At 60.7% G+C, this 20,016-nt stretch overlaps 1 protein-coding gene across 1 annotated transcript in view; it reads right to left on the bottom strand.

Moving 5' to 3' along the window:
- USP36 (ubiquitin specific peptidase 36) overlaps nucleotides 1–17,607 on the bottom strand; it is a 28,694-nt gene extending 11,087 nt beyond the window's left edge. The window contains exons 1-9 of the mRNA XM_036269557.1: nucleotides 17,496–17,607; nucleotides 15,866–16,127; nucleotides 15,376–15,597; nucleotides 9,773–9,883; nucleotides 9,022–9,124; nucleotides 4,797–4,864; nucleotides 4,223–4,293; nucleotides 2,710–2,792; nucleotides 1,737–1,848 (exon numbers count right to left, since the gene is read on the bottom strand). Coding sequence (XP_036125450.1) covers nucleotides 1,737–1,848; nucleotides 2,710–2,792; nucleotides 4,223–4,293; nucleotides 4,797–4,864; nucleotides 9,022–9,124; nucleotides 9,773–9,883; nucleotides 15,376–15,597; nucleotides 15,866–16,118 — 1,023 coding nt within the window. The 5' untranslated portion in view covers nucleotides 16,119–16,127; nucleotides 17,496–17,607. The remainder of the gene's footprint in view (nucleotides 1–1,736; nucleotides 1,849–2,709; nucleotides 2,793–4,222; nucleotides 4,294–4,796; nucleotides 4,865–9,021; nucleotides 9,125–9,772; nucleotides 9,884–15,375; nucleotides 15,598–15,865; nucleotides 16,128–17,495) is intronic.
- Nucleotides 17,608–20,016: the final 2,409 nt, after the last annotated feature.

Below are 20,016 nucleotides of genomic sequence, written 5' to 3'. Positions count from 1 at the left end.
GGTCCTCTGGAGTGACAGGAGCGACGGCCTACCGCGTTCCTGAGCGCAGACCTTCTTCCTAACCGTGGGAACCGCACAGCTCGAGGACTCGTGACCAGCGTACGCTATGACCCACATTCCTGTCACGATACAGACACCCACCCAAAACATTCCCGCGTGTCCCTGTAGGAGCCTTGACCTTGAACCTCCGCGGTCTGACTTCTCTCGCTATTGACTAGTTTGGCTTGTTCTTGAGCGCGACACAGAACAATTTAGTGTGTGCTGCTCTGTGCCTGGCTTCTTCCGATCGTCGTCACATGTGACATTTATCTACACATCCTTTTCCTTCTACCGACAAACTCAGAACCTCAAAGCCGATTTACACCTTGGGCCCACGAGCCCACTGCAATCTGGCCAGATACGGGGCCCTCAGATCAGAGACCGATGTTTCTCACACTGTGTCCGATGGAAACTAGTTCTACGAGCTCCTCAGGGCAAACCGCAGGGGCTCACTCACCACCGACTCTCCCATCGGCTTCCCGGGGCCCGGCACGGGCGGCGCTGTGCAGCGTTAAGTCACAGCTACTAGTGCACGAATGAATGAATGACCCCCAGAGAGTTTAGAAAATTCTTCATAATCAATTACCCTCTGGGAGATTCACAATACTACATAGTTCAATAAAGGCTCTGAGAAGGCCTGCAATTAAAGAGAACTACTGGCAGTTCTGAAACTCAGCTGAGCACAGAATACTTTCTTTCAATGCAGCACTGACATTCTGCAGAACAGCAGCTGGGGAGAGACTGAGGAGCAGCCAGCGAGGAAAGTGAGGCTCAGGCAAGTGCCTCGCGCAAACCACATAACGAGGCCTAACAACCAAGAACAGATCTCTAGACTTTTATGAACGAGACATTTCCTGTTAAAATGCCAGTGTGGCCTGGCCGGTGTGGCTCAGGGAATGGAGTGTTGTCCCAGGGACTGCGAGGTCCCAGTTCGAGTTCTAGTCAGGGCACATGCCCGGGTTTCAGGCTCCATCCCCAGTAGGGGGCGCGCAGGAGGCAGCCGATCGACGTTTCTCACATTGCCGTTTCTCTCTCTGTCCCCCACTTCCTCTCTCTCTAAAAAATCAATAAAGTCACATTTCTAGAATGCCACTGCAGAAAGTGAAAGGTTCTCGGCACCCCGCAGCCACAGCAGGCGTGCCTGTTCTGGGGGAGCTGCGCCGCGCGCGTCCATCACTGCTCTTGAGGAAACGACCCACCTGCCACGTCAGGGGCGGTCCGAGCACGGGCAGAGGCTGGGGGACGCCCAGTGAGAGCGCGGTTCTTGGACTTGCTGAGCCCTAACCACTGCGGATTTGCAAGCATGCGGATCCCTGGGCGTCCGAGCACGGGCAGAGGCTGGGGGACGTCCAGTGAGAGCGCGGTTCTTGGACTTGCTGAGCCCTAACCACTGCGGATTTGCAAGCATGCGGATCCCTGGGCGTCCGAGCACGGGCAGAGGCTGGGGGACGTCCAGTGAGAGCGCGGTTCTTGGACTTGTTGAGCCCTAACCACTGAGGATTTGCAAGCATGCGGATCCCTGGGCGTCCGAGCACGGGCAGAGGCTGGGGGACGTCCAGTGAGAGCGCGGTTCTTGGACTTGCCTGAGCCCTAACCACTGAGGATTTGCAAGCATGCGGATCCCTGGGCCCCGTCTCCCAGAGACCTGGGTTCCTGTCGGGCCGCCCAGCACTGAGACCCCTTCCGTGGGCACTCACCTTGGTGATCTTCCCCCCGCTGAAGTTGGCGAAGCGCTTGAGGGACAGGGTCAGCACGCTGGACGCCCTGTGGACGGTGAAGCGCTTGCTGGCGGGCACCTTCTTCTTGCACCTGAGGAAGGCGAGCGGAGGGTCAGCTGTCCCGCCTCACACTAGGCCAGTGACCGCCACTGCACTGTGACGACGGGCTCTTCTTGGCGAGGCTGGTGGCTCCCGCCCCGACAGCCACTCTGACCCCACTGAAGGAGAGGAGAGCGACCGCAGGGAAACAGGCCAGCGCGGAATAAAGTGTTTCCCCAACTCAGAGGCTAGGGTGCACCCAACGCAACTTCAGGCTGACACGGCAAAGAGCAAGTCCGAGCAGACGTGGCGGCGTGACAGCTGGGCACGCAAGACTCACGGCCAGCGACGCCGGAGACCAGGTGACGAAGGGGAGCAGATGGACAGAGGCAAATGGACAGACAGCTCCCAGAGTGACTGGGTCAGGTGTGTGGGGCAAGTATTTTGGCACGAAATGACCAACCCGAAAAGCAGAATGAAGAAAACTATTCTTTCCGGCTTTACACGACCCAAGCATGCAGCAACTCTCACACCCACACACGGAGGCTGCACAGCCCGAGGGACCGGGGTCAGAGCCACATCTGCTGAAACAGAAAAATGCCAAGAAAACTGAAAAAAACGGCAGCCGAAGAACAGGGTCATCTGAGAGGGGGACAGCAGACGGCCACGGGTAAGGGAAACGGGATCACTGCGGCCCGCTTCCCGCGGGGACTCGGGTGAGGCGCCGGAGCGGCAGCGAGTGCTGAGTCTCGGCCAGAGACCACGGCAGCACGTCACCGTGTCCTGCACAGGCTTCGGTTGACAGCCGGATGAAGGTGAGCGGGGTCACCCGGGGGGCGGCAGGGAGGGGAGAGCGCACAGCAGCGTCGGGGCAGGTGACGCCCGTCGCTGCGGCTCGAGCAAGGGGACTTACTTAGCACACATGTAGGCGTTCTCTCCACTCAGGACGTCTGGCTGCACGAAGAGCTCCAGGGCGCGCACGATGTTTGCGGCTTGCTGAGGACAGAGCGGGCGGATGAGCCGCAGAGGCTCGCTCAGAAATGCCGAGCGTGAGGTCTTTTCAGGCCGAGGCAGCAAATCTCCCTTCGCTTGCAGAAAACTGGCCCACTCGCTGCCACCTCCCGGGACTCAGAGCCCATTGCAGAGGGAGGGCGCAGCTGCCACCCCAGCCCACTGCCAGCGCCCCTCCCGGGACTCAGAGCCCGTGAGAGGGAGGGCGCAGCTGCCACCCCTGCCCACTGCCAGCGCCCCTCCCGGGACTCAGAGCCCGTGAGAGGGAGGGCGCAGCTGCCACCCCAGCCCACTGCCAGCGCCCCTCCCGGGACTCAGAGCCCGGCGAGAGGGAGGGCGCAGCTGCCACCCCTGCCCACTGCCAGCGCCCCTCCCGGGACTCAGAGCCCGTGAGAGGGAGGGCGCAGCTGCCACCCCAGCCCACTGCCAGCGCCCCTCCCGGGACTCAGAGCCCGGCGAGAGGGAGGGCGCAGCTGCCACCCCTGCCCACTGCCAGCGCCCCTCCCGGGACTCAGAGCCCGTGAGAGGGAGGGCGCAGCTGCCACCCCTGCCCACTGCCAGGGTCCCTCCCGGGACTCAGAGCCCGTGAGAGGGAGGGCGCAGCTGCCACCCCTGCCCACTGCCAGGGTCCCTCCCGGGACTCAGAGCCCGTGAGAGGGAGGGCGCAGCTGCCACCCCTGCCCACTGCCAGCGCCCCTCCCGGGACTCAGAGCCCGTGAGAGGGAGGGCGCAGCTGCCACCCCAGCCCACTGCCAGGGTCCCTCCCGGGACTCAGAGCCCGTGAGAGGGAGGGCGCAGCTGCCACCCCTGCCCACTGCCAGTGCCCCTCCCGGGACTCAGAGCCCGTGAGAGGGAGGGTGCAGCCGCCACCCCAGCCCACTGCCAGCAGCTCCGAGCAGACGCTGCAGCTGGGTCTGCTGGGCCTCAGAGGGCCTCGCCGGGCTGCAGAACAGCCGGGGCACCACCCTGCCTCAGGACACACGCCTGCATTTCATCTCTATTTTTTATTACTATTGTCTTTTTAAATATTTGTCTTCATTGGTTTTTGGAGAGAAAGGAAGGGAGAGAAACATAGATGTGAGAGACACCTCCTGCAGGCCCCCACCGGGGATCGAGCCCACCACCTGGGCTTGTGCTCTGCCCAAGAATCGAACCGGTGACCTCTTGGTGCAGGGTTGATGCTCAACCACTGAGCCACACCAGCCGGGCTTCTCTTTATGTTTTAAATAAAAAAATGTGCACAGAAAAAAGGCTAGAAAGAAATATGTAAGATGATGGTTCCTACTTTAAGGCAGGAGTATTCTAAGTACTTCTGCCTCATCTATTTGGATAATGGGCTCTTGTGGGTTTTGTAGTTTAGGGATCCCCTCCCCCCGTCCTCCGCGTCCTCATGCAAACACGGCCATGGTGCGTACCCGGATCTCCAGCGCCACGTCCAAGTAGGGGTCGTAGGTGTCCGAGACGCTCTTACACACTGAGCACTTCACTGCAACAGAACAGAGGGGTGAGGGGGGCGCAGGCATCCCCGGCTGACCACCCCAGGTGTCCGAGTCCCAGAACTAGGAGGCACCCTCAGTAAACCGGTCCCCTGAAACCCTGGCTCTGGGAGAGCTCAGTGACAGTCAGGGTTCACATGACAGCGTATGTCAAAGCCAACGCTGCCCAGAGGTGGGACCCCTTCCCTCACTGACCCTTGACCTCCGCAGCACTCACTGCCCAGTGAAGGGCAGAGGTCACATCTGCGGGACAAGGGAGCCCCAGAAATAATGGTGCTGCCCTCGCTCCACACGTCCTTGATGTTTTGTGGCAAACCTCCACTCAGGAATCCTGTGCCCAGAGGGCAAACACAGGGCAAGGGCGCATCTCAGAGACCAGCCTCCGGGCCTTGGGGGCCTGCCCGGGAAAGAGCCCGCCTGGGCGTCAGCTCTCAGCATTTCCCGGCCGACCTTTCAGTCCTTGACAAGAAGGGTAGGGAAAGTCTCCACTCACCACGTGACCTGAGACAGCCTCCAAAGACCTGATGGACCAAAGTAGTAGCCTGTGTCTGCCGATCCAGCCTGGAGGAGGACGAGCGTCACGCGTGTCAGGACGCAGCAAAGCCGTGCTGCAGCCCGCCCAGTGCCCCTCCCACCGCAGCACCCAGTGATCTGCAGGGGTGCCCCCACAACCGCCCCTTCGAGCCTTTATGGCCCTTCTGTCCCTCTCAGCAGGTGCCCTCCCGCCCATGCCCGCCTCTGTAGCTCACCCACCTCGGCCCCGCATGGCCCCACCACCTCCCGCCTGCCGGGGCCTGCGCAGCCTCTTATCTGGGACGGATCCCCAGCCTGTTCACTAGCCACAGAATGCAGAGCACAGTGCCCGGACGCCCCCGTTCATGTAAGGAAGGTTCTGGAAGCAACACGTTACATCTAGCCTTGGCTCCTGGCTTTCACTTCAACCCACTGACTCTGCTGACTCAGTCCTCAGAGCCACCGAGACCCCAGGACTCGAATCTAATCGGCTTCACAGACTCCACAGGGCCCACCGCAGCATTGGGCAGCGCGGCCCGCTCCCTCCTGGGACGAGCGTCTCCTCCTCCGGCACCTGGCCCCATCTCTCCAGACACCCCTCTGACTCCCAGCCAGGGCTGCTCTCACCACAGGTGGCCGCCCGGAGGACTACACGCACACGCACACACACACGTGCACACACACATGCACTCACACACACACAGCCTCCCGCCACCTGTAAGCATGCTGATGGCACCTCGTCTCACCCTCCTGTCCCGTCTGTGTGACCAGTGATGGCAGGCTGCCCAGACTCGGGGAGCTCACTGAGGAAAACACTCCAAAACATATGGGCACCAACAGAGTCGCCAAATTCCAATTTTGCAAAATTAGGAAATAAGAAATGAACAGCCACCACCTACTGTCACCACCATTCACCAAAGGGACACTGAACTCCAACAATCAGCAAGGACACGAGCGAACCTCGGGGTGGCTCCGCGGGACGGCAGCTGCCCCGGGGCACCCCGAGCCGCTGGCACAGGGGTGAAGGGAGCCACAGCACCTCTCAGGACAGCCTGGGAGCCTCCAGCGCTGAAGCCGACCCCAGCCAGCTACCGTCACAACCCCACCCCAGCCTCGCGGCGGGTCAGGCGCGGTCCGTGAAACCCCGAGAGAGGGAGGGACGGAACCATGGCCCACGTCACAGAAGAAGCCCTCGAAGTGCGCGGCTCAGGTGCCGGGTTCCAGGACACGGCTGGGGAGGTGGCCCGAAGACGGTGATTCTTGGCCAGAGGCAGAGGCAGGAGGCCCCTGGGTGACCGGTGGTGAGGGGCAAGAGGAGCAACGGGAACACTCGGGCGGAACAGCCTTAAGATGCCGCTGCCATCCAGCCTCAGCCTCCACTTCAGAGCGCACTTCCCCCGGCTGCCAGGAGGGGGCGCCCAGGCGAACTGTGCCCGTCACCAATTCATGGGACAAATAAGAACAGCAGACCAGGAGCAACCCCCGTCTGATGGCGATCGGCTTCAGAAAACACGCGCAGAGGGAGGAGCAACAGAATCCGAGAGAGAGAGGCGCGTCTCGGGGTGAAAACCACCCTGAATGAGAAATTTTCAAACTGGAAATAAGAGAAAGTTAATTGAGCTCAGGAAGGACGTGGGGTAACACACACCCCTTCAGAAACGGGGCCCGAACGACAAGGCCCGTCAGGAAGAGCTGCGGGCGGCACCAGGTCAGAGAGGGCGGCCAGGGAGGAAGCCAGCGGAGACGACAAGCAGCCAGCGGCAGGACAATGACATCAGACAACGAGACTAACGACACTGCGTGTCCCCGGGGGCAGGCCCTTCCCTCCTGTCAGTGGGGAGGACCACTGTCCCTGGCGCAGAGGGCGGACTGCACACCCCTCCCAAAGGGTGTCTGGCACCCGTTTTCAAAGCTTGACACTGAGGGCAGAGGGGACCCAGGGGTGGGGCTCAGACACCAGCCGCCACTGCTGAAGGCCGACTCTCAGGCCAGTCACAACAGCTTCCAGTCCACACCTTACCAGAGTTTCTGTCAGTCACCCTGTCACTGGCAAGGGACCCAGTGGGCGGGGGAGGGACCAACAGCAATCAGCTCGAGGGGACTGTCCTCAGGCTCTGGGAACAGCAGCCCAGCCTGGGGCGGCCTGGGGGCTAAGACGGAAGCAGAGGGAACAGTGTAGGAGGAGCACATACAATCCTGTCGGTCCCAACACAACAAAAGATGACGCAGCGGAGATTTAAGAGCAGGGAGGAGCCGTCAGCGTGGCTCTGGATGGGAACGGATGGCCCTGCACCAAGAGGTCACTGCATCTATTCCCAGTCAGGGCACGTGTCCAGGCTGTGGCCCGGTCCCCAATGTTCTCTCTCGTCCATGTTTCTCTCTCTCTCCCCCTCCTTTCCTCTCTCTCTAATCGATAAAGAGAAAGAAAAAGAGCACAGAGGAGGAGGAGGAAAGGACAGACACCGCTAAAACTACAAACCACGTCGGGGTGTGTACAGAGCCGTCCCCGAACCAAACACAGGTCTCCCCAAATGCCAAACAAGAGTTTGAAATAAGCAGAGAACATCAGACAGAGAAGAACCGCCAACACCGCCCACTGCAGTAATGACGAAGCAGGATGCACCGGCACGTGAAGCCCGAGCCGTCACGGCAGACGGGGCCGCAGCCGCCTGCACGAGGAGCGGACTCCACCGGCGGGGGCTCCCGAAGCCAGAGGACCTGGGGTGCAGGAGCAGACACTGCAGGTGGGGCCACTCGGCAGGCAGGGCTGCCCTCGGATGGGGGCGCGGAACCCGGGCCAACGCATCAAATGGACCCAGGACACTGCAACACTAAGAGCTACAAACGTGCACGGAGATTTGGGGTCGCGAGTGTCTAACTGCAACCCCTTCATAAAGCAGCAGCTGTGAGGAGCAGGAGACAGACGTCCAGCCTTCCGGACAGACAGAGAAGCAGGAGACACAACAGACAGACCGCAGCACCACCTCATGGACAGACGCTCGGAGGACTCGCAGCCACACAGAAGACGTACACCAGGGAGACGTCGGACGCTCCACGAAGTAGAAATGTTACACTGTGCTCAAAAGTTCACCTAAAAATCACCGACAGAATCAGAAGACAAACGGCCCTCGGCCCGCGCGAAGTGACGGATCAGGTCGCTGTGGAGCCCAGCCTGCGCCCTCGCCGTCCCTCCTTCACCACCCACGGGTGAAAGCTCCCCAGGGACGGGTGCCTGGCACGCCTGCTCCCCTGACCCGACACCCCGCCGCCCCGCAGCCCCTGCCCGACAGCCACGCCCTGCACCATGCGCGGCCCAGACGACAGACCTGGACTCCTCCCCGCCCTCAGCCCAGACCCCGGCTGCACCCATCCTATCCCCACTGTTCTCCCACCTCCAAGGTGTGGCCGCTCAGCCTGGCCTGGGGTCAGTTAGCTGCGTCCTAGGAGCTCCCAGTGACCCTGCCCTGGAAGCCGGCTGGGAACCACTGCAGACATGCTGCCCACCTGCACAGCACCACCTGCCTCGCCAGCCGCCACACTCCGGGAGACCTGAGCCCGGGTCACCCCCAGGAAGCCTCCGAGGGTGAGGGGCCAGGAGCACGGGGGCGGGGACTCCTGGGAGTGGCTCCCGCCAGCCGCCACCTCACACTCCGGCTCTGGAGTCTCTGGAGTCGGACTCGGCTCTATTCCAAGCTCAGGCAACAGCCACCAAACGGGGAGCAGTTCCTGCCTATTGTCTTTTGTCCGAACCCACAACCAGGAATGACACAAAGCCTTCCCGCAGCGCCTGTCTGACAAGGCACGAAGTCGTCAGGGTCACACGCTTGGTCTACGCTTTCAACTTTGAAACCAGGAAACAGCCACTGGGCAGTGAAATGCCACAGAGCATAACTTCCTACACTCAAATTTCCCCGAGTGCCTTCAATTCTCCCACAAAGACGTTATAATTCCTACCACCCTGTCAAAATAATGGGGTGATCCAACAAGGACGAGAAGCGGCCACAGTGGGGCGCTGAGGTCCGCAGACCCCTCCATCGAGCTTCGGGGCAGAGCGCGGCCACCAGGGCCTGGTCCGGCCGCTCTGCCCTGGGCCGGGGAAGGGGCAGGAGAGGCCTCTGCACCGTCTGAGCGCAGCAGGCCGAGGGCCCGGCGCACACCGCAGGGGACAGCCCGCTGCGTGGAGAGGCGGTGAGGGAGGCGCGTACTTGGCACAGCCGCTCAAGCAGGCCCTCTGCATGGCGTCGATGGTGTAGCGCAGGAACTCGTGTGCGTCCTCCTGGTTCCCGAAGCGGAAGTGCCGGGCGATCTCTGAGGAGGGAAGAGGCATCCGTCAGCCGGACGGGAGCAGTTCTGCCTTCTCCGAACACCGGCCCGTGTGCGCCCACCTCCCTGCGGGCCCCGCCACGGCACGCCTCTGCCAAGGGCAGTGAGGACAGGAGCCCACGTGCACTGACGGCCCGCTCGTGTCCTCGGGCCGCGGGTTCTCAGTGAGACCTAGGGCTCAGCCCCCCACACTGGACGGGGCAGCACAGGCACCTCAGGGTGCCCAGCCCCGAGACTGTGAACCCACTGACGGGCCGGTTTCCCGAGCCGGTGAACACAGGCAGGTCACAGCTGTGCCGCAACCCACGTGCTTCCAAACATCAGCCACCTCTGCCCCGCCAGTGGGAAGGACGTGGGACTTGGACGGCAGGTGGTCACCAGCAGGAGAGGCCTCACCCCCCTCTCCGTCGCCCGGCTCTCACTCACGCTCAGCTGCCCACCCCCGCCCGGCCCCCCACTATAAAGCTGTCCCCACAGACCCTGGCCACAGCGCCTGGCATCCACAGGCCTTAAGTGTGTACGCAGCCACGTTCCCCGAGTCACCGCTCCGTGGACTCTCACAGCGCCTCCTTCCCCTCTCCCCTCCCCAGCGCCCACTGCGGAGCCAGCGGGCAGGAGACAGAGTCCACTCACTTCTCAGGTCTCGGATGAAGGACACAGGCTTGATGGCGTTGCCACTGTTGGCAAAGGCCTGGATGATGTGGGTCTGCATGACGCACAGCATGCAGAAGCTGCCCTGGCGACCTGCGGGGGCAAGGCAGACGTGAAGGCACAGCCTCCCCAACAGGGACAGCCTGCAGCGCCCACCCAGGACCCACCCAGGCCGTAACCCTAACTCCCCCCGTGACCTGGGGTCGTGTTTGGACCTCTACCGGTCCTTCTCTTGTTCCTTAGTGTATGTACTAACAAACAGAGCAAGTCTAACACGCCAGGCGAAGTTTAGGGAGATGCTTTCTCTAGCTTCCTAGCTACATCATGTGGTCAACAGGCCAGAACATTTAGGGCTCCCTGACACCCCTCAGTCTGCTCCAGGAGATGCCCGATGCCGTGTCAGGGCTCAGGACACTTCTGTGAAGCCCCACGTGGTCAACAAGCCCAGTCTTCGGGCCGCCCAGCCTCTACAGGATGACGGCTCCGCAGCAGCCAAGCCCCCACCCCACAGGCAGAGCCTGTGGAGCGGTGAGCATGCCCCTCCCCAGGCACCGGGCCAGACAGTGGCGCATCTACCTTTGTTCACGGTCACCAAGTACTGGGACACGAAGAGAAGCACGAAGACTCCACTGTCCAGCCCCAGCCCCTCCTGGTGCTTTCAAAGTAACACTGGTTGACAGCTGAGTGCCCCAGCGTCCCCCCTCCTCAGGCAGGTCGCCACCGTCCTACCGTCCTCGGTGCGGCCACACGTGTGCACTGCCCAGTCACCGGCACTGCGGCGGCGGCGGAGCTTCACGTCCGTTCGTGTGGTCGCCTTTACATAAAGGGGAGGCTTCTATTTTTCCTTTGAGTTTTCTCGACTTTTCTAAACATCAATTTATTACTTTCACTTTAAAAATGACAGTAGTTGTGAAAAGGGTTCAAATTTAAGCAACAAACAAACAAAGCCAGTGTTATTTAAGATAATTAAACCTAAGCCTTAACAAATGCTAAACAAAGAGTCCCGAGTGCGAGGTCTAGCTCAGGTTAAGACCTGCCTGCAGGAGCGGTGTGGAAACTCAGCCTCTACTCGTCCTAGAAGATGCTGCGGACCGTTAGCCTGAAAAGCGTCCCTCTTAACTAGAGCAAGTAACAGTTTCAGCCAGAAATCCCTGAGAAGGATCTTACAGATCTGGTAACACACAAGGGTGAGTGCAACACTGTCTGCAGGAACTCAGGAAAGTCACGTGAAGCCATGACTCTCGGGGCACCGCTGCTTGGGCACGGGCACCGCTGCTTGGGCACGGGCACCGCTGCTTGGGCGCGGGAAGAACGCACGGAGGACAGACTCTGATGCCCCTGGACACTGGACAGTGTCTCTCCCCCGGGTCCTGGTGCAGCGTGGCCGGGCCCGCAGCAGAGGGCACAGCACTCCACCCACAGCAGGCCCTTCGTGCTCAGGGACACTTCTCTGCGTCCTCGAGAACCACAAATGGCCTGTTCAAGGAGGCCAGGCCAGGCCCACCGCAGGGTCTCACTACGCTGTGCTCTGAGGAAGCTCAGAAGTTAGTCTACGAACGTTTCAGAGCGAGGAGGTCACGCATGGAGCACGGGTCTCCTAGGGCAGAACGGCCCTTCCGCCACCAGGAGGGGCAGGCCACGACTCCCCCACACTCACGCCCTGGCTCCCAACACACCACCACTTACGTGGGACAGGTGACATGGACCTACAGATGTTACCTGCTTTTGAGTGAATTAACCCTGAAAAGTGGACACACAGCGCCAAGATTCTTGCAGAGAAAGCAGAAAGGGAGGCGGCTCTCCAGGGCAACAGAGGAGACAAAACAACGGCAGCGCCCCCTTTGGGGCTGAGAGAGTGTTCTCGTCACAGCATCCGAGATAAGCACAGACAAGCTAGTCAAACCCACCCAAAGCCTCAGCGTGGCCACAGCAACACCGCCAGTGGACAGCCACAGGCACCTTCACCTGAAAAGCGTGCCCTGGGCCTTGATACACGAGCGGCCGCCGCTACGGGGCCCTTACAAGACACGGTGACCTCACCTCCCCAGACTCACCGCAAACCTGAAACTCCCGCACGGCGTTCTCTTCCACCCCCCCCCCACCCCCCCGTCTCTGGTTCTGCCCTCAGTTCCTGACATTTGATTGCTCACCAGTTCTTAAAAATCATTCTTCTGTGGCTTTGAGAAAAAAGTTTTGTCACATGCACGTGTACTTAAGTACACAACTCTTTGTTCTTCAACTTTACAAACAGGAATCCGTGCTGGACGGTCCCCGGGGCTTTGTCACTCCCAGCACGCGGGGCTGCGGTTCCTGACCCGTCACTGGTGTGCAGCGCTGCAGCACGGCCTGCCCTGACCCCGCGCGCACTCTGTGGGCGGGCACTTGAGCAACCGGCAGTATTTTGTGCAGACACTTTGCACAGGTTCCCTGCTTCACATGCGTCAGAGCCTTTCTGCAGAGCTGCTGGGTCGCAGATCACCTGACCCTCAGCGTGGCCAACAGGTTCAGACACTTTAAGCAGAACGACTGTAACCAAACCAATTGTTCTGGAGGCTAATCGAAATGAAAGAGATTTAGGTGCCTATGGCGTCATCACTGTAAATCAAGGATATCATTCGAGGCCTGCTGTGGCTCTGCCCGTTCACACCAACAGTGTGAAGAATGTCACCGGCCTCCACCTGCACCTTCCTCCGGCACCAGGGTGGAGTGTCCCCTGCTGACGTCAGCCTCCTGCGCCTTCAGGAGGGTGGAGTGTCCCCTGCTGTGGCTCTGCCCGTTCACACCAACAGTGTGAAGAATGTCACCGGCCTTCACCTGCACCTTCCTCCGGCACAAGGGTGGAGTGTCCCCTGCTGACGTCAGCCTCCTGCACCTCCAGGAGGGTGGAGTGTCCCCTGCTGTGGCTCTGCCCATTCACACCAACAGTGTGAAGAATGTCACCGGCCTTCACCTGCACCTTCCTCCGGCACAAGGGTGGAGTGTCCCCTGCTGACGTCAGCCTCCTGCGCCTTCAGGAGGGTGGAGTGTCCCCTGCTGTGGCTCTGCCCGTTCACACCAACAGTGTGAAGAATGTCACCGGCCTTCACCTGCACCTTCCTCCGGCACAAGGGTGGAGTGTCCCCTGCTGACGTCAGCCTCCTGCACCTTCAGGAGGGTGGAGTGTCCCCTGCTGACGTCAGCCTCCTGCGCCTTCAGGAGGGTGGAGTGTCCCCTGCTGTGGTTCTGCCCGTTCACACCAACAGTGTGAAGAATGTCACCGGCCTTCATTGGCACCTTCCTCCGGCACAAGGGTGGAGTGTCCCCTGCTGACGTCAGCCTCCTGCGCCTTCAGGAGGGTGGAGTGTCCCCTGCTGTGGCTCTGCCCGTTCACGCCAGGAGTGTGAAGAATGTCACCGGCCTTCACCTGCACCTTCCTCCGGCACAAGGGTGGAGTGTCCCCTGCTGTGGTTCTGCCGGCAGGACACTGATCGGATGGTTAGCCGGGCTGAGCGTCTCTGCCGACACTCTTGGCCATGTGCTTCCTGTTCCGGAAGGTGCCTGCTCATGACCTTCATCCAGGCTCTTCTGTGCTGCCTTGCGGTTCTTCGCTTCCCCTGGTACCAACCCTCGGTCCAGGTTTCGTCTCCCAGCCTGCAGCTGCCACGGCTGTTTTCACGAACAGAAGTTCTTCATCGTGAGGCAGCTGGATGTCTCAGTGTTGTCATGGCCGGCGCTCTGTCGCGATGAAGAACTCTCCCACCCCAGGTCACACTGGCTGCGAACGCGCTGTGTTTTACTCCGGAGGCTGAGCTTTTGTCCTGTGCGCGCGCACGTGCAGCGACACAGGGACCCCAGCTCACGTTTTCTGCACGGAAACCCAGGTGTTTTTGAAAGCTCTACTTACTTAAACGTAGACACACACACCCGAACAGCAGTAGGTGGCGCCGCATCTCCAAGGGCGTGCGTCTGGGCTCTCTGTTCTATCCCACCGGCAGTCTCTCTCTGTCACCAGACTTCGGAGCTGGCAGGCCCCCCCCCCCAGTGCTGTCGTGGTGACTCTGGGTCCTTTGCTTTACTTTTCCATACGGTCGAGTCAGCTGGAGTTAGCCATCTCTCCTCACTCTGGACAGCCTACATCTCTCTCCACGGCGCTTCCTCTGGGAAGGCACCTGTCTCCGTGGGCGCAGGCGACCACGCAGCCTGCCCAGCCACGGCCTCCCACACACCTGGGTACGTTCAGGTCTCGACACTTTATCGTTTGGTTGCTTCTATCAATTGTTTCATAACTTGCTGTTTGGTGCCGAGAAATTCAACCAACTCTTGTCTATGGATGTCACAGCGCTGGTCAGGTGGCCAACCTCCTACTTTGTCCAGATTCTTTGGCTTTTCTGGGCAGGAGTATAATAGTGTCCTCCTCCCTCTGCTACCGCTCTGGCCAGGACCAATGCCCCTCAGACACGTGCTGCTCACGGCCACCACCCCGTCACTGCTGAGTTAAGGGCAAGCGTCCAGCATTTCCACATGGAGGCTTCTCAGAAGTGCTTTCCGGCACCCGGGCCAGGAGCCCCCCCCCGCTGCTCTGCTGAGGTTTATCGGAACGTATTTGGCACCTCTTCCCAGGTGGCCTCTCTCTGCTCGCGAGGCGAGTGCTGAGACAGCCAAGGCAGCATGCACACGGCACCACCTGCACCCAGCGCCGGCCCGAGCTCCACGGAGCTCGTTCAAGCCCCGCAGCACCACGGAGGCGCGGCACTACTGCGCCGGGGACCGAAGCTTAAGGACACAGAGCCAGGAGGCCGGCCCAGCGGGCAGTCCCGGGGGTGGTCTGGATCGCGTGCTGTGGCCCACGCTGGACTCAGGGACGTTCCGGTGCTAGAACATCCCTGCGTAGCACACGCTGCTCTAGCTGCTCAAGAGACTTGCCTTGCCAGGGTCCTGCACGGCTGACACCTACGTTCCCGAACTCGGGAGGGCATCGTCGCTCTCACACCTGTGCTTGTTTCACTGGTTATCTGAGCTACGGGAACCTCATGGAGTGAGCTGGTGACTCCTCTCTCTCGAGTCTCTAGAAGAGTTCACGAGGCAACGGAGCACTCTCGTTCTTAAAAGTTCATAGAACGCACCCGGAAACCCCCTCAGCCTGACGGTGACTTCCCGGGAGGGCTCTGGCGTGATCTGATAGCTGATAAAACGCTGGTGTCATAGGAATACAGGACGACTGAATACACGGACAGGGTGGAGCGAAAGGAGATTTACAGTCGTGAGTACACGAAGCAGGGCTTCTCCTTGTATTATTATTTGTTAGCTACTGTATTATTTTCCATACGAACAGCTGTAAACCTACTTCTGCCCACCGTGTGTTTGGAGGTGTCTTTTGGAACCCCTTTTCCTGATAGGTGACTGGCCAGAAGAGTCTGCAGACCAGTGATCTCCCTGAGAGATTCACTTCATAGCTGCCCTGCAGCGGGCACAGCTGACACCCAGGTTTTATCGGTCACTAGGAACTATGGACTTCACCCCAAGTTTGACCTAGGCTGTGTGTAGTGGCGCCTGTGCAGCTGGGAGGCCCGCGGGCGGGGACCCAGAGCCCACCCTGCAGCACTCACAGCTCCGGGCGTGCTCCCGAGACAGCAGGTAGTTGGCGAGCGGCGGCGTGTAGGTCAGGCACTGCACGGTCGCGTTCAGGAAGCACGTGTTGCCCAGGTTGTGGAGTCCGGCGCCCACGCGGTAAACGCGCTCCCACTGCAGGGACAGCCGCTCCGTGGGGAAGAGCACTTTCTGTGGGGCGGGGACACCATCGCCACTGCTCTCGCACACCTGCTCGCTGCCTGAGACAAGGACGGGACAGAGGAGGGTGACACAGGTCTCTGCACAGCTAGACCACAGACAGTATCGCTGACGGACACTTAGCATGCACGCGTCTGAGCACGTTCTGACCAACCCCGCATCTTTACTTCTGCAACTGAAACCCATGGACCCCACATAAAGCTCCCGACTCTTTGACCACGTTCGGTTTGGGTTCCTCCCGGACAACGTCCCGCCCACCCACTTGGTCAGCACAGCGGGGCCCTCTGCCTGCGTCCTAGGCGCCCGCACCCTGTCTCCTGGCCTGCAGCTCATCCCCGCTCCGGTGGCGAGCGGCTCCCTCTGCTCTGGGGTTCAGCAGCACGTATTTGCTCTTCAGCGACTCCAGCTGGTAGGAGAAGCTCTTGCTGGCCGGCTCGAACTCAATCTTCTGTAACAGGACCTTCTTGGCAGAGGCGGCCAGAAGCCTCCCCAGCTCTCCATCGTCGGCCGCGTCCTTGCGGCCAGGTTTCAGGGCTTCCTTCAGCTTGTCAACGATGGGCATGGTGCGTCACTGTGGGGACAAGGAGCACAGAGCGACAGGTGACCAGGTCCCAGAACAAAGCTCTTCTCTGAAAAGCCCCTCTTTGGTCACTATGGACACCAGCCTTCCCTGGAAGCTTCTCTGGATGGCTGTCAACCCCACAGAGGAAGTGTAAGCCACGGAGACCCACTGGTGACCACGTGGACAACGTGGGCCCACGCTGCTCCTCGCGGAAAGGCAAGGCACCTCCACACACAGTGCTGGAAAGACGGGAGCCACCCTCAGGGTGTCTCTCCCACAGGTGACCGTGGGCCTCGTGCTTGGTGCAAGTTCCGTCCGAAACCAAGGAAACACCGGTTCTCCCGAGGCGCTCCGTTACCCACCCAGAGCCCTAAGTAAAGGAGGCCGTACGGCAAGCTGGAGGGGCACACTGGTCTGTCTAGCCCATTCTCTCTCAATCCAAGGCCACGGCACACGCAGCCACGGACCACACGGATCTCAAAGACTCAGTACGATGAGCGCTTAGATCCCTTACGTGCTAAGTGAAGCAGACTGTGAAGCTCACCCTCACCTGCTTCTTTTCAGTTGTCACTGTGACTCAGATTACTGGACAGTGCCTGAACAGACCCTCTGTAAAGGTCAGGAGGAGAGCGGGGACAGTGACGGGACTAGAACGGCAAACACAAGATGCCTAGACGGAAGCAAAGAGGAAGTGACGGCTCCGGCTCTGGAACGTGCGGCCTGCGTCGTCCCATCACCTTTCAGCTATAAGCTCCAGGGACAATCACTGTGACTCCCACAGGTCTCCTAGTCTTTGTAATAAAACAAAGACAAAAACGGCACCACAGGCGGGTGTAAAATTAACGGGACAAGCACTGGGTGAGGGCTGAGCACCAGCAGAGGGAGGACAATGGTCGGCAGCCACAGACACTGTGACAGACAGGAAACCCGTCACCTCTGCCGGCGATGGCTGTGCCTACGGCTGCTCTTCCCCAGCCCACTGCCTCTTGACAGCATCCCAGCCAAAGCTCAGGACTGCCAGCCAGAAAAATATGTTCCCATCAGGAAAAGGGTGACGCCCTCAGGTCCCTGATGACCCGCCTGACACAGGAACACCAACTAGGCGGTGAACCCCACACCTCTGCTCCATGAAAGGCCCAAATTTATTGTCGTGAAGCATCTAATTTCACACATGGGTCACATTCCTTTGTCTATTAGAATGTCTGCCAAGCACAGAGCTGTAGAACTTTCACTTAAGAAAGGAAGCACAGGTTCTTTGATTTGAAGAAATAAAAGCCCTTTTCTAGGGGATCACTAAGGGTCTTCACCACTGAATGACAGCTGCGGGGCCACATGCAGGAATGAATGAGAAGATGCGCAGAAGTCCGTGCAGCTTACCTGGGGCAGGTGAACTTGTGCGCACTGCTGTTGCATGGGGTTGGGTTCTTGGCCAGACCGGGCGGGTGTGGGGCCGGGCCCTCAAACGCATGTGCTCTTTGTCGCTGGCCTGTTAAATCACCACAGCTGCAAGCGCATCGTCCAGAATGGGGGTCCGAACCTGGGGGATAAACGGAGCACCCCATGAGGCCGGCTCTCTTCCCACTGTCTCACGAGCCCCGCTCTGTGGTGCGGAGCAGGAAGGTGAAACCCCCACCAGCAACAGTCAGCTCTAAGGGTGGAGAGAGATCCACAGCGTGGACCTAGGAAGAGTTGGGGCGGGGAAACGAGTAACTAGCGACAAGTCAGTTCCCTGGGCGTGATAGGAAAACACACTGCTCCACACTTAAACTCACGTCAGGGACAAGAGCCGTGAACAAAACCTCCCCGTGCTCGCCCATCAGCTCCCATCTACACTGCCTTCCGAAGAGGAACAGGTAGTAGGTGACACTTGAACTTTCTGATTTCATGAACCAGTGAAGTTCCAAAAAAAAAACTGAAGGAGCGATAAGAATTGCTGCCAAATTTTCACTTTGCTCGATGTGGATTTTCTCCCTTGAAGTACCACCCATGATCACTATGATCAATAAAATCGAGGTCCTTTAAAACGTCTGCGTGTGAAGACGTTCCGACGCAATGCTGAGAACAGCAGTGTGGGCCACCGCGTTCCCTTCCTCAGGGTGAACAACTGTCACTATGCAGGACCCTCCTGACTTCGCTGCTGTCCCCTCAGGACCTCGCAGCAAAGTTCAGACACATCATGTCTCGTGTCCACGGGTGAAAGCTTGTCAACACCAAAACAAGACAAACACTCCCTCCAGTGTCCAGGCTGCAGTCACCACTCACACGGCAGGGAGGCCAGGTGAGGACCTGGTCCTGGCCGGAGGTGGGTCCGAGGGCGAAGGTTTGGAAACTGAGTAGCCAGAGGATAAACCGAACTTGGGAGATTGAAAACCTCACTTGATTCGAGACCAGGAACTGACAGGGCACCTAACCCAGGGCCGCTCTTGGAGATGGAGGCAGGGATCTTGAACAAACAACGGTTTTCCCGGTTGGGACAGAAAGGTCGTCTGTGTCACCAGCTTCACCCGACACAGTAAGCAACAACCTAAAGGTGATCTCTCTGCGAGGGGTAGGAACCCCGCACGCCCTTTGGTGTGCTCCCTTGACAAGCACCCTGCCGACCCGGAAGGATGCCCTCTCCAGGCTGGCGCATCCTGTGGTCCAGGAAGCCCGCGCTCCCTGTGTTTCTTCCACCTCCAAGATGCTCAGCACACACCACGCCGTTCAAGCACCTTCTCCTTCCACCTCCGGCCAAGGCCCTGAAGTCAGGGGGCCAACCACGTGCAGGCGGGGAGGAGCCGCAGGTGGCGGGCGCGGGCCTCCCCGGGGCGCGCCGCGTCCCGGAGCGGAGCGCCTCTCCTGGGAGGCCCGGCCCTGCGCATCCCTACAGAAAGCCTGCTGCGGGATGCTGCTCCAGCTCCTGAGACCGAGCCCCGGGGACCCCACGGTGCCCGGCCGAAGCAACGGCAGCCTAAAACCCACACCCACCGTGCCCACAAGGCCCCCGGGAAGGTGACGTGCCTTCGGGGGCGCGGGCCTTCTCGCGATCGCGTCCGGAAAGGACACAGTGCGACCTGAGCTCTGCCCGGCGGAGCCTCTTCCCGGTTTCGCCTGAAGCTCCTGCGTCAGGGACGCTCCCGTGCGCGACGGCCGGCCGTGCCCGCATCCACACCGGCCGCCCCCCACGCCACGGGTCGGGGTGCGCGGGCACCGCACGCTGGACCTCGGGCCCCGCGCGGACCCCGGAGTCCTCACGGACACGCGTCCCCATTTCTCCGGTAGCCCCCGAGCCCCTTGTGGACCCGGGGGCCTTCACGGACACGCACCTCCGTTTCCCCGTGGACCCCTGAACCCCTCACGGACCGCGCCGCCCAGGCCTTCCCCGTGGACCCGGGAACCTTCACGGACACGCACCCCTATTTCCCCGTGAGCCCCTTGTGGACCCGGGAACCTTCGCGGACACGCACCCCTGTTTCCCCGTGAGCCCCTTGTGGACCCGGGAACCTTCGCGGACACGCACCCCTGTTTCCCCGTGAGCCCCTTGTGGACCCGGGAACCTTCGCGGACACGCACCCCCGTTTCCCCGTGAGCCCCTTGTGGACCCGGGAACCTTCGCGGACACGCACCCCCGTTTCCCCGTGAGCCCCTTGTGGACCCGGGAACCTTCGCGGACACGCACCCCTGTTTCCCCGTGAGCCCCTGGGCCCCTCGCGGACCGCGCCTCCCGGGTCCGCCCCGTGGACCCCGGAGCCCTCACGGATCCCCGTCCCCGTTTCCTCGAGGACCCCCGAGCCGCTCGCGGACCCCTGGACCCTCCCCGTGGAGCCGGGAGCCCTCATGGACACGCGCCCACGTTCCCCGCAGCGCCCCCGCGTCGGGCCGCAGCTGCCTGCGCAGCAGGCCTGGAGGAAGCCCTGCC

The sequence above is a fragment of the Molossus molossus genome, unplaced genomic scaffold (assembly GCF_014108415.1).
Source record: "Molossus molossus isolate mMolMol1 unplaced genomic scaffold, mMolMol1.p scaffold_m16_p_19, whole genome shotgun sequence".
NCBI classification, from domain to species: Eukaryota; Metazoa; Chordata; class Mammalia; order Chiroptera; family Molossidae; genus Molossus; species Molossus molossus.
Note: the sequence above shows the minus strand (reverse complement) of the source record. Positions and strands in the feature narration are given on the sequence as shown.